At 49.5% G+C, this 16,957-nt stretch overlaps 1 protein-coding gene across 2 annotated transcripts in view; it reads right to left on the reverse strand.

The window, feature by feature from the left end:
- lancl2 (LanC lantibiotic synthetase component C-like 2 (bacterial)) overlaps positions 1-16,617 on the reverse strand; it is a 32,196-nt gene extending 15,579 nt beyond the window's left edge. The window contains exons 1-5 of one of the 2 annotated variants that reach the window (XM_079602615.1): positions 16,336-16,617; positions 15,514-15,800; positions 9,390-9,507; positions 7,940-8,147; positions 7,199-7,346 (exon numbers count right to left, since the gene is read on the reverse strand). In XM_079602615.1, the coding sequence (XP_079458741.1) occupies positions 7,199-7,346; positions 7,940-8,147; positions 9,390-9,507; positions 15,514-15,684 (645 nt within the window). In that variant the 5' untranslated portion in view covers positions 15,685-15,800; positions 16,336-16,617. Of the gene's footprint in view, positions 1-7,198; positions 7,347-7,939; positions 8,148-9,389; positions 9,508-15,469; positions 15,801-16,335 lie in introns of both variants that reach the window. The other variant, XM_079602616.1, reaches the window with a different exon arrangement.
- Positions 16,618-16,957: the final 340 nt, after the last annotated feature.

Below are 16,957 nucleotides of genomic sequence, written 5' to 3' on the forward strand. Positions count from 1 at the left end.
TCAGCTGAAGGAAGTAATTATTTCCTAACATTAACCGAACCTAACATTATTCATCAGCTTCATTATATCGGACACATTTTCTTTCAGGCCGATAACGATAACATTACAAATGAACATATATCGGCCGATACCGATACATTAGCTCTATAAAAGGTCTATCGTTGTGGAGAAAACACTGAGCTGTGAATGTATTCTTCAGTTCTCCTTTCGTGTTTAACAGACTAAACAACAAAAAACACTGGTTTGGAACGACATGAGGGCCAGTAGATAATGAGATACATTCCCTTTTGGGTGAACTATTACTTTAAAAACTGAAGAACACACAGTAAAGTGACTATATTTGTAATAATATATAGAGAGAGAGCCGAAGCACGGCACAGTACTGGCGTGAGTCCAGAAGAGCAGTGAGATATTAACCCGTAATAGAGCCGTGTCATCGGGACAGATGAGCAGATGTCATGAAGCAGAAGAACACTGGGAAGTGATAGAGGGATAAGACTGCAAAAGAGGATAAATGAAAGCGGTTACAGGTGATAAAATAAACCTGATTCGATGTTACTGCCGCTGAGGCTATTTCAGGCGATGGAGCAGAATACTGGGCAACGAGTATAGATTTATCCCGGGACAGAAGGACCTCTGGTCAGCAGAGATGTCTCTGAAACTGCCCCGTCACCAGAAGCAGCCGGGATTCTCTGGAGATCCGTCTGTGAACATGAAGCCGACAGTGCAGATTCAGACCTCTGCCCTAATCACGAGCACTGCCTCCGCTCTGCTCTCACGTGTCCCAGCGACAGCATCGTGCCGAGTCACCAGGAACAACAACACACGCCGGCACCCTTCCGGCCTCGCTCTGGATCCAACGCAGAAGTGACTTAAAGGTGCAGTCTGTAAGAATGACGACTAGTGGTCGAAACAGGTACTTCAAAATGTGGGAGATTGTGGTTTCTCCTGCCTCCTCGGACTCGGCGCTGGGTCTCCAGTTTGAGACACGCAAAAGGAACGAGCGCGATGGACAATGAACATTGGCGACGTGCAGAATCACAGACCAGAACAAACATTCGAGCCTGGGAACGCACATTACTCAAATAACTGGCTGTAGAAGTGTTTTTCAGAGAAACGAGTGTGTGAACTTAGCATGTTTCCTCAATATATGGTATTTTTATGCTTTAAGTAAAGTGAAAAAGTTACATACAGCACCTTTAAACTGCAGTTCCTCCACTGGCCACTGGAGACCGGCTGCAGAAGAGACTCAATCCCATAGACCCGCATGTTAAAATATCCAACTTTACAGCAGAAATAAACATGTTTACAGTCTGGTGTAGGAAGTGGTTTTGGTCTATATAGCTAATGTTGGCCTTCAAGACGACTGTGAGGCGGGTGAATGTTTTTATAACTCATCCGTTTAAAATATATTAAGCCTTAAAGTTCTGCATAATTAGGGGCGTGGCCACTTGAGTGACAGGTGGGCTGCCAAGATGGCGACGGCCGGCTCCGCCCACTTTGGTTCATCTTCAGAGACACTACGGTGACGCCACGCACAGACTACGCACAGTGTTTTACAGACTATGAGCAGAGCCAAGCTGACCTGTACACAGAACCGCATCCATCTGTCCCATAATGCTCTGCACACTCCCTCTGTTATTACACTGAGTATAATTCAGCACAGGAACATTACAGACAAATGAGGAGATAATAACTGCAACAGACAGATTTTGATAACTCATCAATGCTACATGTATTTTATTAAAAAGACAAAAAAAATTGTACCATAAATAATGTAATTTATTCCTGTGATCAAAGCTGAATTTGAAAATGTTTGGTCTTGGCCCGTCAGTATACAGTATTGTGTGTGATGGTCTCTGATGTTGTTGAAAGTCATTTGGGTGTTTCAGATTTCTTCAGTTATGTAACTTGCAGGATGTTTTAATGGTAAAAAAGCCTCTTTATGTCAAGAGCAAATCTGATTTCCCTTGTCATGATCCCTTTGACTGAACAAGACTTTCTTCTTTCCCGCAGCTTTAATAACCATAAATTCTCCACATGCCGGATTCGACTCGACGGCAGCTTTAATGTTACATAATTACTGTGGCAAACGTGCAACACACACTATATGGCGTGCCAACAAACACATTCCTCTCCTCCATCTCTCCTCGCTCTCTGGCAGTGCGGCCCACAGGCGCTCCGAGCTGGACGCCGGCCAGCGCACAGGCTCGAGGCTTGCGGTCGGGTCAGCGCACAGACTGGCGTACAGTAGAGCGGCCCGCGAGGGGCTCGAGGCTTGCGGTCGGGTCAGCGCACAGACTGGCGTACAGTAGAGCGGCCCGCGAGGGGCTCGAGGCTTGCGGTCGGGTCAGCGCACAGACTGGCGTACAGTAGAGCGGCCCGCGAGGGGCTCGAGGCTTGCGGTCGGGTCAGCGCACAGACTGGCGTACAGTAGAGCGGCCCGCGAGGGGCTCGAGGCTTGCGGTCGGGTCAGCGCACAGACTGGCGTACAGTAGAGCGGCCCGCGAGGGGCTCGAGGCTTGCGGTCGGGTCAGCGCACAGACTGGCGTACAGTAGAGCGGCCCGCGAGGGGCTCGAGGCTTGCGGTCGGGTCAGCGCACACACTGGCGTACAGTAGAGCGGCCCGCGAGGGGCTCGAGGCTTGCGGTCGGGTCAGCGCACAGACTGGCGTACAGTAGAGCGGCCCGCGAGGGGCTCGAGGCTTGCGGTCGGGTCAGCGCACAGACTGGCGTACAGTAGAGCGGCCCGCGAGGGGCTCGAGGCTTGCGGTCGGGTCAGCGCACAGACTGGCGTACAGTAGAGCGGCCCGCGAGGGGCTCGAGGCTTGCGTCGGGTCAGCGCACAGACTGGCGTACAGTAGAGCGGCCCGCGAGGGGCTTGAGGCTTGCGGTCGGGTCAGCGCACAGACTGGCGTACAGTAGAGCGGCCCGCGAGGGGCTCGAGGCTTGCGGTCGGGTCAGCGCACAGACTGGCGTACAGTAGAGCGGCCCGCGAGGGGCTTGAGGCCTGCGGTCGGGTCAGCGCACAGACTGGCGTACAGTAGAGCGGCCCGCGAGGGGCTCGAGGCTTGCGGTCGGGTCAGCGCACAGACTGGCGTACAGTAGAGCGGCCCGCGAGGGGCTCGAGGCTTGCGGTCGGGTCAGCGCACAGACTGGCGTACAGTAGAGCGGCCCGCGAGGGGCTCGAGGCCTGCGGTCGGGTCAGCGCACAGACTGGTGTACAGTAGAGCGGCCCGCGAGGGGCTCGGGGCTTGCGGTCGGGTCAGCGCACAGACTGGCGTACAGTAGAGCGGCCCGCGAGGGGCTCGAGGCCTGCGGTCGGGTCAGCGCACAGACTGGCGTACAGTAGAGCGGCCCGCGAGGGGCTCGGGGCTTGCGGTCGGGTCAGCGCACAGACTGGCGTACAGTAGAGCGGCCCGCGAGGGGCTCGAGGCTTGCGGTCGGGTCAGCGCACAGACTGGCGCACAGTAGAGCGGCCCGCGAGGGGCTCGGGGCTTGCGGTCGGGTCAGCGCACACACTGGCGTACAGTAGAGCGGCCCGCGGGGGGCTCGAGGCTTGCGGTCGGGTCAGCGCACAGACTGGCGTACAGTAGAGCGGCCCGCGGGGGGCTCGAGGCTTGCGGTCGGGTCAGCGCACAGACTGGCGTACAGTAGAGCGGCCCGCGAGGGGCTCGGGGCTTGCGGTCGGGTCAGCGCACAGACTGGCGTACAGTAGAGCGGCCCGCGAGGGGCTCGAGGCCTGCGGTCGGGTCAGCGCACAGACTGGCGTACAGTAGAGCGGCCCGCGAGGGGCTCGAGGCTTGCGGTCGGGTCAGCGCACAGACTGGCGTACAGTAGAGCGGCCCGCGAGGGGCTCGAGGCTTGCGGTCGGGTCAGCGCACAGACTGGCGTACAGTAGAGCGGCCCGCGAGGGGCTCGAGGCTTGCGGTCGGGTCAGCGCACAGACTGGCGTACAGTAGAGCGGCCCGCGAGGGGCTCGAGGCTTGCGGTCGGGTCAGCGCACAGACTGGCGTACAGTAGAGCGGCCCGCGAGGGGCTCGGGGCTTGCGGTCGGGTCAGCGCACAGACTGGCGTACAGTAGAGCGGCCCGCGAGGGACTCGGGGCTCGGGGCTTGCGGTCGGGTCAGCGCACAGACTGGCGTACAGTAGAGCGGCCCGCGAGGGGCTCGAGGCTTGCGGTCGGGTCAGCGCACAGACTGGCGTACAGTAGAGCGGCCCGCGAGGGGCTCGAGGCTTGCGTCGGGTCAGCGCACAGACTGGCGTACAGTAGAGCGGCCCGCGAGGGGCTCGAGGCTTGCGGTTGGGTCAGCGCACAGACTGGCGTACAGTAGAGCGGCCCGCGAGGGGCTCGAGGCTTGCGTCGGGTCAGCGCACAGATTGGCGTACAGTAGAGCGGCCCGCGAGGGGCTCGAGGCTTGCGGTTGGGTCAGCGCACAGACTGGCGTACAGTAGAGCGGCCCGCGAGGGGCTCGAGGCTTGCGTCGGGTCAGCGCACAGACTGGCGTACAGTAGAGCGGCCCGCGCGGGGCTCGAGGCTTGCGGTCGGGTCAGCGCACAGACTGGCGTACAGTAGAGCGGCCCGCGAGGGGCTCGAGGCTTGCGTCGGGTCAGCGCACAGACTGGCGTACAGTAGAGCGGCCCGCGAGGGGCTTGAGGCTTGCGGTCGGGTCAGCGCACAGACTGGCGTACAGTAGAGCGGCCCGCGAGGGGCTCGAGGCTTGCGGTCGGGTCAGCGCACAGACTGGCGTACAGTAGAGCGGCCCGCGAGGGGCTTGAGGCCTGCGGTCGGGTCAGCGCACAGACTGGCGTACAGTAGAGCGGCCCGCGAGGGGCTCGAGGCTTGCGGTCGGGTCAGCGCACAGACTGGCGTACAGTAGAGCGGCCCGCGAGGGGCTCGAGGCTTGCGGTCGGGTCAGCGCACAGACTGGCGTACAGTAGAGCGGCCCGCGAGGGGCTCGAGGCCTGCGGTCGGGTCAGCGCACAGACTGGTGTACAGTAGAGCGGCCCGCGAGGGGCTCGGGGCTTGCGGTCGGGTCAGCGCACAGACTGGCGTACAGTAGAGCGGCCCGCGAGGGGCTCGAGGCCTGCGGTCGGGTCAGCGCACAGACTGGCGTACAGTAGAGCGGGCCGCGAGGGGCTCGGGGCTTGCGGTCGGGTCAGCGCACAGACTGGCGTACAGTAGAGCGGGCCGCGAGGGGCTCGAGGCTTGCGGTCGGGTCAGCGCACAGACTGGCGCACAGTAGAGCGGCCCGCGAGGGGCTCGGGGCTTGCGGTCGGGTCAGCGCACACACTGGCGTACAGTAGAGCGGCCCGCGAGGGGCTCGAGGCTTGCGGTCGGGTCAGCGCACAGACTGGCGTACAGTAGAGCGGCCCGCGGGGGGCTCGAGGCTTGCGGTCGGGTCAGCGCACAGACTGGCGTACAGTAGAGCGGCCCGCGGGGGGCTCGAGGCTTGCGGTCGGGTCAGCGCACAGACTGGCGCACAGTAGAGCGGCCCGCGAGGGGCTCGGGGCTTGCGGTCGGGTCAGCGCACAGACTGGCGTACAGTAGAGCGGCCCGCGAGGGGCTCGAGGCTTGCGGTCGGGTCAGCGCACAGACTGGCGTACAGTAGAGCGGCCCGCGGGGGGCTCGAGGCTTGCGGTCGGGTCAGCGCACAGACTGGCGTACAGTAGAGCGGCCCGCGGGGGGCTCGAGGCTTGCGGTCGGGTCAGCGCACAGACTGGCGTACAGTAGAGCGGCCCGCGAGGGGCTCGGGGCTTGCGGTCGGGTCAGCGCACAGACTGGCGTACAGTAGAGCGGCCCGCGAGGGGCTCGAGGCCTGCGGTCGGGTCAGCGCACAGACTGGCGTACAGTAGAGCGGCCCGCGAGGGGCTCGAGGCTTGCGGTCGGGTCAGCGCACAGACTGGCGTACAGTAGAGCGGCCCGCGAGGGGCTCGAGGCTTGCGGTCGGGTCAGCGCACAGACTGGCGTACAGTAGAGCGGCCCGCGAGGGGCTCGAGGCTTGCGGTCGGGTCAGCGCACAGACTGGCGTACAGTAGAGCGGCCCGCGAGGGGCTCGAGGCTTGCGGTCGGGTCAGCGCACAGACTGGCGTACAGTAGAGCGGCCCGCGAGGGGCTCGGGGCTTGCGGTCGGGTCAGCGCACAGACTGGCGTACAGTAGAGCGGCCCGCGAGGGACTCGGGGCTCGGGGCTTGCGGTCGGGTCAGCGCACAGACTGGCGTACAGTAGAGCGGCCCGCGAGGGGCTCGAGGCTTGCGGTCGGGTCAGCGCACAGACTGGCGTACAGTAGAGCGGCCCGCGAGGGGCTCGAGGCTTGCGTCGGGTCAGCGCACAGACTGGCGTACAGTAGAGCGGCCCGCGAGGGGCTCGAGGCTTGCGGTTGGGTCAGCGCACAGACTGGCGTACAGTAGAGCGGCCCGCGAGGGGCTCGAGGCTTGCGTCGGGTCAGCGCACAGACTGGCGTACAGTAGAGCGGCCCGCGAGGGGCTCGAGGCTTGCGGTTGGGTCAGCGCACAGACTGGCGTACAGTAGAGCGGCCCGCGAGGGGCTCGAGGCTTGCGTCGGGTCAGCGCACAGACTGGCGTACAGTAGAGCGGCCCGCGCGGGGCTCGAGGCTTGCGGTTGGGTCAGCGCACAGACTGGTGTACAGTAGAGCGGCCCGCGCGGGGCTCGAGGCTTGCGGTTGGGTCAGCGCACAGACTGGTGTACAGTAGAGCGGCCCGCGCGGGGCTCGGGGCTCGAGGCTTGTTGTTGTTTATGTGTGTATGTGGTGTTATTAATCTGCTTTAACACACACCATGTGTAAGTTCATAAGTCGACAGCATTGCTGAGTATTTTCTGCTTAAAACTGCAGTGAACCAAAGACAGTCTCAAAAACACGGTTTGAAATCGCTGGTGTTTCTGACGTCACACACTACCTTGACCAATCAGATCAACGTGTGATCGTCCACCAGTGGATCTCTGAGTGAGTGAGTGGAGACGGGGCTCATTTGCATATTCATAGAACCGCACATACTAAATGAGGCAAGGGTGTCGAGTTAAAGTCAAGATATTTTAAGACATGAAGAAAATAAATGTGTCACTTTGGTGATCATAGATGAGTGTTAAGGAATTAAACTATTGACTACAGGGAGACTTTATGATCCACTTTATGCATGAATATATTTTGATTATGAATAGTGTGAAAGATGACAATCACCGTGGCGATGGTGGTCTCATCCACCGCGTCCGGCCCGATTTCTTTGTTGACGTAAAGCAGGGCGTAAAGATATCCGGCGCGTCCGTACAGAAGCTCGTCGGGGACGTCTGAGTCTGGGCTGAGCAGCGAGCGCTGGAGCGAGAGCAGTCTGGGCAACAGGGAAGAAGAGGAACAGGAAGTGGTTCAATCTCGCTTATCTCTGTACAACCCCATCAACATTACACACATCAGTTTAATTAGAACATCGTGTAGAATGTCTCCTTGTTTGTTTTTTGTGTTTTTTTAAAGCGGTGGTTGATTATGATTTGACTTTTCTAACTGTAGTTAGTGTGTAATGTTGCTGTTTGATCATAAACAACATCTGCAAAGTTACAATGTTTAAAGTTCAAAGTAAAGGGACATATTTGCTTTTAAAGAAATCGCTTTTTAAGGACTACAACAAACGGCTGGTCCGTTAATGTATTAAAGTGTTTGTTGACCTTGGATGTAAACCGGTGATAAGAGACTCCGAAACAAAACTAGGAACTCTTAAAATAACATAATAGGGGCACTTATGATTAAATAAAATGGATTAATTTAATTTATTTTTCTAAATAACACATTTAGATAACCCCTGACTCTGTAAAAGGTATTTTTCCCTCCTTTACGCACACTAAATCTCAGCTAGCTTCTCCAAACGACACTTACTAAGAGCAGGTGAAGAAAGCTAAAGAGAAAGATAAAGTTTGAGAAGGTTCTGACTTGGTGAGGCACTCGTGCGACTCGGCCTGGTTCTTCAGGAGGTGGTGGACGACAGCGCCGACGGCTAAAGGCCCGGCGTCTCCACACAGGAAGGACACGCGCCGGCCGCTCAGGCTCCTCAGGGTGCGCTTCACGTAGTCCAGCGCGCGCTGCAGGTGCTCGCTCTCCCGCGTCACGCGGTGCAGCTGCAGGTACAGCAGGGCGATGCCTGCCAATCACAGCACACGCTCACGACATGCGGCGCTCATTTAGATTAGCCAGAGGTGTAAGTCCGGGTTCAGGAAGGAAAAGTCCTCAGTATGTTGTTCCAATCACCTGGATTTGCTAACTAGCACAGTTTTCAGCCAGGAGAACTAATTAGTGACCCTGCCTGACCACAAAACCAGTCACAGGGCTCAATTAAAAAAAAAAAAAAAAACGAGATTTATACATAACCTGAGATCTGAATAAAAAATCTCTCCAGTGATGTGTGGTTTGTTAGGATAGGACAATATTTGGTCGAGACACAACTATTGAAAATCTGGAATCTGAGGAGCAAAAAAATGTAAACATTGAGAAAATCTCCTTTAAAGTTGTGCATTTATGTTCACGATTGTGCTGCATTCACTCACAAAAATACATGTTTTATATATTTACGGTAGGACATTTACTAAATATCTTCATGGAACATGATCTTAATATCCTCATGATTTTTGGCATAAAAGAAAAATGTATAATTTTGACCCATACAGTGTATAGTTGCTATTGCCACAGATATACCCGTGCGGCTCCAGACTGGGTCTGTGGTCCAGGGTCAGGTGTGTGAATCCTCTGGCTGAGCTCATGGGAAAAACATATGGCAGGACTTTTACTTTCTGACCCCTGGACTCTACACCTGTGGGATTAGGTTTGCAATTTACTCGGAACATGTGGAAAAATGGATTTGAAACTTTTCAAATACAGTCTAAAATTCTGATTTGTGCCATTTCACAATTTTGTAGAAATTAACATCATAATTAACAAAGCATTAACAATAATTTAAAAAAATTATGTAAAAACAAAGTAATTAATATTTTTATTGCTAATAAATAATGTAAAATACAGAGCATAACATTAAAAAAATATAAAATTAAAATGTAAAAAATTATAATACAAATATTCTTATTACATTTTTTATTAAATAAAATCAATTGGATAAAAATGACAACAGAACGATCAACAGTTAAGCCTAAATTAAAGTACGAGTCGTGAGAGAGTCGTACTTTCGGACAGAATGTTGGTCGTAGTAAATTATGAATATTTCCCTGTGGAATCCAAACTGTGTTACTTTTTTTCAAGAATTGAATTGAAGGTTTTTCTTTTTTTTAACGAGGAAATCGTGCAGTAACAGCATTTTATGAACAACGCTGGATTTTGTGTCTTTTTTGCAAAAAAAAAAAAAAAAAAAGTACTGAGACGGCGCGGTGCTCACCGGTCCAGCCGGTGTAGGTGGAGGAGTCGTGCGGGTCTGCCGTCTTCAGGCCCTCCTCCATCTGCTGCAGAAGATCTTTGATTTTGCTCTGCACTTTCCTCTGAAATCCATCACTGATCTATTCCCAGACAAGGAAAACATCTTTGTAAGTAAGCTTCCGAGATTAATTTGGCAAACATAATTAGTTGTATACTTAGTTGACATAAAGGCACACTGGCACTGAGTAACGCAATAGACCAAGCAGTGTCCGAAACTTTAGCGGACCAAATACAGAGCCCTGTGGAATATCCATCAAATTAAAACAATCACTCTTTAAAATATGTGCATATCCATGTCATAGACACACTTCTAACCCTTAAGCAGAGACTGTGCTTTAGAGACTTCATGGCCTTGTTCAGCCGTGAGCGGAGAAGCTCTGATCATAACTGCTCGTCTCATGAACACGTGCAAACGCTTGACATTGAATACAGTCAGAAAGAGACTAAAAGAGAATAGGCTAATTGTTTGGAGCTGCATGATTCTAGATAAATTAAGAATCACAATATTTTTTCTAAACAGACCACAAAATAACGTAATTTACAAGAGGTTTGGACAAAATTATAATTGCAGCAGTCTATTTTTAAAAAATCAGTTTGAATGAATGACTCTTATAAAGACTTCACTTGATTCATTACTGGATGAATCAGCATTTCTGAACGAATCTCTTGAATTAATGATACAATGACAAACAGATTTTTAACAGTCACTTGTCGCCACCTACTGGTGTAATAACATTTTAATTTGAAGCATCAGGTTATTTTCAAAAGGTGGTTTACTCTATTTTGATCGCTTTCGTAGACATGAGTGTTTATATCCAGACTATAATCTTGCATCCCAGTTCTGCTGTGTAATATGAGTGATTGTAAGCAGAAATAAGGATAATGTGTGGTTGAAAAGACGGTATCTATACATGACAACGGCTCTCTGGGTCAGAACACAGATCTGAATGCTCACTGTGATCGCACTCGTCAAAGCTTTAATAGACAGAGCCGAATCGTTGTAATTTAGGAATAAGATTGCGTGGGTGTTTTAATCGAGGTCACGATCTTTTAACGATTAATCGTGCAGCTCTACTAATAGTATATTGAACGGTCATCTCATCTGTGATATGCTTTTTTTTTTTTAAGTCCTTTTATTCAGTCTGTTTGCTGCCACAGGGACATTCATAATGTGTATTGCTGTTTCTGAAAGAGTGAGTGCAATAGCCGAGAAGCGTGGCCACGGGGAGAGCAGGTGAGATCTGGTTCTGCTGCAGCAGCGAGTGTGTGTGTGTGTGTGTGTGTGTGTGTGTGTGTGTGTGTGTGTGTGTGTGTGTGTGTGTGTGTGTGTGTGTGTGTGTGTGTGTGTGTGTGTGTGTGTGTGTGTGTGTGTGTGTGTGAGCCGAATCCTAACGAGGAGCACACCGGGCCTTAACACACACACACACCTGCGCACAGAAACTACAACACACACACTGACACGCGCACACTTACAGTAACCCAGAGTACATACGGTACCTAAGGAGCTGTGGGGGGAATAATCCCAGAAACGTCCACTAGGGGCAGATTCTCAAGCCCACGTCTGTATGCTGCAGAACATGTCTGTAGTGTATTTCACAGGGTTGAACGGTTGAGCTTGACAAACGCAGTCAATATATTAAAAGAAAATGCACAAAAACAAGCTGTATTTGAGATTGTTGGTTGAATGAGAAAATGTGCCATTATAGTATAAGAAGACCGCGATAGAGAAAGAGTGATGCGTAACTTTGCTGCTGCAGAACCACATCTAATAATGAACATGTCTTTCTGCAAGGAGATGATTGACAGCTGAGGAGACGGACACGAGACCCGGCTGAACCATGATCCAGTGCGGAGAATACTCAGGGAATATCAGGCACGTCGGGATAAAGCACTTCTGGCCTTTCCTCGGGGAAACAGAGATGTAGATATAAAGATTAAATCGTGCACTCTAAAAATTGCTGGGTTGTTTCAACCCAATTTTGGGTCAAATATGGACAAACCCAAACGTTGGGTTAACAAAATTTAATTAAAAAATGTAACCCAACGGCTGGGTTTGTCCATATTTGACCCAAAATTGGGTTGAAACAACCCAGCATTTTTTCGAGTGCACGATTTAATCTTCAGTAACAGTAACTGAGAGTAATACTGTGATTATCTGATATATTACATGGCACTCCGAGGTAGTACGACACTGTCAAAAAAACATCAGATCTAAAAACAGTGAAATATTATAATAATGTAAATCATCAGTTCTCTATGTGAATATACAGTAAAGTGTAATTTATTCCTGTGATCAAAGCTGAATTTATCATCATTACTCCAGTCTTCAGTGTCACATGATCCTCCAGAAATCAGTGTAATATGATGATCAGTGTTCAGTGTTGAACACAGCTGTGCTGCTTCATAAGTAAATATATTATTATTGCACGATATTTGCTGACAAAGCCTTTAAAAAACACGTGTTTTATGTGAATTAATGACTTCTTCCAGCGGTTTATGATGAGTATTTTTCTTTTAATTTTCACCCTCCATTCTAGAGCGTCACACTTTTCATGATCTAAGAAGTGACGGCATCAAACTCAGAGATCGACAGTGCTAATATCCAATCGTGTGTGTGTGTGTGTGTGTGTGTGTGTGTGTGTGTGTGTGTGTGTGTGTGTGTGTGAACATCCTCAGTCGAGAGTGTGAAGCTGCCGTCAAAGCCGATAAAGCTCCAGCTCATCTGAACGGATTAACCAGCAAATAATCCCTGATCATGATGAGACAAACCCGGCACTGGAGACGAGACCAGCATTAATAATCTTGCCATATGAAGATGGTTGTGTTTGTTACACTACTCCACACACACACACACCCACACACACACACACACACACACAAGTGTATTCTGTTCAGCGAGACTAATGTGTCTGAGAGTCTCTTCTGCTCACCAAGGCTGACTTTATTTGATCAAAAATACAGTAAAAAAGGTGAAATGTTTATAAAACAGCTGTTCTCTGTGAATATATATATATAGAGTGAAGTGTAATTCGGGACCACTGAAGGTGAAGGGACCACACGCACTGAAGGTGAAGGGACCACACGCACTGAAGGTGAAGGGACCACACGCACTGAAGGTATGCGAGCACTAGTGTATCCGTTGGCGTTCTTAAGGCCTGTTCACACCGGCCGACGAATTTCGCGCGCGATATTCGCCGACGTTTAACGCCTCGTGACTAAACAAAGGGCGCCAATGTGAGTGTGCACACCGACGCGTAAAACGCCACGCGTAAAAGCGTAATTCTTTTTAAAGCGGCTTGGATTCGTTTTTTTGGTTTGACGCGCCGCGTCAAAAACTATCCGACCAATGAGATTGGTGCTTTTGCTCACGTGTCTGGAGCTTCTGAAGTTACAGTAAAACACAACTTGGGGGCGCTCAAACACAAAACGGTCTTGCCGAGCGTAACGCGAAGAAGATATGCGGCAAGTATAGCGTCTACACTGCCGGGAATAAGACGAGGAAGAAGCCAGACGAGATGAATGTAGAGCTGTTGGTCTCGCTGGTGTCGGAACATAAAGAACTATACGACAAACGTGCCAGCGGCTACGCGGGGTATTTCTGTTTTACATTAAGCGCCATCTAATGTCAGGGAATGAATTTGCATGTTCACTCGGCTCATCGTCAGCGAAAATTGCTTGGGTGTGAACACAAAAAGCGCGCTGAAAAACGCTGACGGATAATGCGTGTGTATGCCCCTTTATTATCATTCTCCCACTCCAGCCCATGGCGGCTCATAGGCACCGCTTGCAGGAAAGTTGTGTAGTTTGGCACACTGATAGAGGACAGTCTGAACGGTCAACACACCAAATTTGGAGTCTCTAACTCAATCCCTCTAGCGCCACCTACTGTCCAAATTTGCACTCAAGTTTATGTTAATAACTTTTGAACCATAAGAGCAAGAAGAAAAAATTTTTTTTTTTTGATTCCTTGACTTAAGCAGATTCTATTCAAAAGATCCTCTTCAGATCATGTTGATAAAAAGTTGTGGAATTTAAATTGATGTTTCAAACCATTCTCTAATAACACGCAAAATATTTTGCACAAAAATGAACACGAGGCTATAGGCTTTCTCTGCAACACTAGCGTATTCTGACCAAACTTGGTGTGTGTGATGACAGCCATGACCTGAGGACACCTGCACAGTTTCAGCACAGTGCCCCCTAGTGGACAGGAGACATTTAAAAAATCAGCTTTTTTGCCTATAACTCCTGAACGGTTTGGCCAAAAATCTCAAAGCTCGTCTGGTGCAGCTTGCAGAGTCCAACAACACCGCATTTCCCATATCGGCCATTTTGAATTTTGACGTAAAATGCTATATCTACGATATTGTGTGTCTTCGACACCATGTCCTGAAGGTACTCAAAAAGTATAAGGGCAGTGCCACCTTGTGGTCGAGATTGTAATGTAACTGGTCTTCATAGATTCCTGGGGTCATGCCGAGAACATGGATCACAATTCCGAACTTCCTGTCCCCCATTTAGATTTTCTTTAAAAAACAACTTTTTTGGACTCCTCCTAGACTGTGGGTCTGATTTTCACCAAAATCGAATCGTATGCCGGCAAAATGTTATGGATTTCGTGTCAATAGACAAAATGGTTTTGTTTTCCACATCAACAAATTTAAGGCATGATGCCAACAGGACTCTGCAATACTTTGTCATATTGACACCAAACTTTGCCGTGTCATTGTCACCTCACTCCACATCAATTTGGTCACAGTGCCACCTATTGGTCAAAGGTTATAAACCATTAACTCAAATTACTAGTGACTGTATTTATGCCATTTTTCTGCCATTATGCCTAAAATTCTCTTAAAATGTCTGTAATTGCTCATTGTTGCTGTTGGTCTGCCATGCTTGCATGACCCCGGCAATTGCTGCGTGCAGCTTTAATTTACTCCTGTGATCAAAGCTGAGTTTATCATCATTACTCCAGTCTTCAGTGTCACATGATCCTCCAGAAATCAGTGTAATATGATGATCTGATGCTCAAGACACATTCATGATTATTATCAGTGTTGAAAACAGTTCATATGTTTGTGTAAGCCGTCATACATTATATTTTTTAGGCTATTTGATGAATAGAAATTTCAAAAAAGCAGCATTTATTAGAAATAAATATATTTCTATTTCGACGAAAGGCCGTTCAATAAATCTTACTGACCCCAAACTTGTCACCGTTAGCACAGGTAATGTAAAGCTTGGACGTAAGTGCGGTCACTGATTCTCAACCACAGAAGAACTAAACCCACGGAGACGACAGGAGCTTCAGACTCGAGCGCGCGTGTGATGTGTAGAGAAAACTAACAGAAACAGATTTATTTTATTGAATTAGAATCAAGCTCTAATTTTGTCAAAGTATGAAAAAAGTGTGAAAATATGATTTAGTTTGTGAATTTAGGATATAGTTATGAAACGAGCTATGACTTTCCGAGGAGAATGACAGAAATCTCCTGAGGTCGCCACTGCTGGACAGATTCAACATATTGACGAGAGTTGATCATCTTTAGATGATTATGAATTATCCACAGGGCCAAAGCAGAAGAGGAGACGCCACCGTCAGATGGGTAACACTTTACAATAATATTCATTAGGCTAGTTAACATAAACTAAGAATGTACTTCTACAGCATTTATTAGTTAATATTAGTTTCAACATTTACTAACACATTATTAAAATATTATTATTATAATACATTATTAAAATCAAAGGTTGTATTTGTTAACATTAGTAATGCACAGTGAACTATCATGAACAGCTGTATTTGTATTAAATAACATTATCTTATGTAGTAACAAATGTTTTGTTCATGGTTAGTTCATGTTAGTTACAATATTAACTAATGTTAACTATTGTAAAGTGTTACCGATAAATAGAAGAGATCTGAACATGTAAGTCACATGGTGACAATCGAGCATCTTCTGAGGTAAATAATCGCGTCAGTTTGTAAACAAACCCGCTCACTCACACACACATGTACTAACACTACTGCCACACACACACCTGCACTACTGCCACACACGGCGTTATAAACCGCTCACACACACCTTCCCGGTGGCGTCGAACAGCTCTGCGGGCTCGGGCTCGTCTTCTCCGGCGGCTGGGGACAGCAGGAGCCCCGGGTCCCAGTCCGGGAACGGGTTCGGGAAACTGCGCTCCTCCATCGCGGACTCCGAGCCCGACGCGAGCTTCAGCCGCTTAGACATGTTCTCGCCCATCGCGACGGCGGCCCGCCAGGGACACGCGCGTACGGCCGAAACGCGTTTGGGTTTCTGATGCTGGTCCTGATGCTACAACTGCCGATGATGATGATGAAGCTCAGAGGTCTCGATTCCTTTAGCATGAAGAAATGTGTAGTGTGTTATAAACACCAAATCCAACAGGTATGAACTGGTTTTAATTGAAATCATGTTATACAGTCTATATGAATAGGCAATAAAAAATTGGTAGAATATGGTAGAAAAATAAATAAAAGAAAGCATTGTTAAAAGGAAAATGGATGGAAACAATAGCTATGTTATGACATAGCAAACGATAAAAACATTTCTTTTTTTTTTCTTTTTACAATATAGACTAGCCTACTTTTGGGGTGAAATATTAATTAAATGCATAAATATGCGCATGCTCAGCCCATTGTACACATGTCGACAGCTGCAGTTGTACAGTTAACATTATACGATTGCATGACATACAGTTGTTATGAGCTGTAAAGCATAAACGCGCGTACAACATCCCCGCCGTGTTTATGGTAAAGTTCCGGCACGCGCACGCAGATCATGCGTCAACAGCAGGCAGTGTTCGTGCATTCATGAGTGTGTGTTCATTCATGAGTGTGTGTTCATTCATGAGGTCCGGACACGTTCACTTACAGTCTCACATCCTCGTGCAGTGCAGCATCATGCAGTCCTGAAGAAGATCAGTGTGTTCTGCTCGGGTGCAGCCGCTCTCACAGCGATATCCACACATGTACCAGCGCTTTCCTTTCTCATTTCCGGGCTTAGACTTTCTCTTCTCATACACACACTCACTAACACACACACACACACACACAGAGAGAGAGAGTGGACGGGAGATCCGGCGGGTGACACAGAGCAGATGAAGATGAAGATGATGATGATGTCCTGCCTCTATCTTGAGCACATTTGATCCATAAGAGGAACAGATGGCGATTCCGCTCCACCATCCAGGATTATACAGCAGACAAATCCATAAAGCCCCCCCCCCCCCCCTCTCTCTCTCTCTCTCTCTCCCTCTCCCTCTCTCTCTCCCTCTCTCTCTCTCTCTCCCTCTCTCTCGCACGCGCACATACACACACACGTACATTTACTCGATTACATCGGGTGAACTATGCACAAATGAAGTAGATTTGCGACTAAACATTGATAAACTGTTAATAGGCTTCTATTAGTCTTCATTTTGTCATGAGGTTGGCGCTGCACTGTAAATTATTATTGGTTTAACTTAAAAAAGTAAGTTACCTGGTTGCCTTAA

Source organism: Phoxinus phoxinus (genome assembly GCF_949152265.1).
Source record: "Phoxinus phoxinus genome assembly, chromosome: 24".
Lineage (NCBI taxonomy): Eukaryota > Metazoa > Chordata > Actinopteri > Cypriniformes > Leuciscidae > Phoxinus > Phoxinus phoxinus.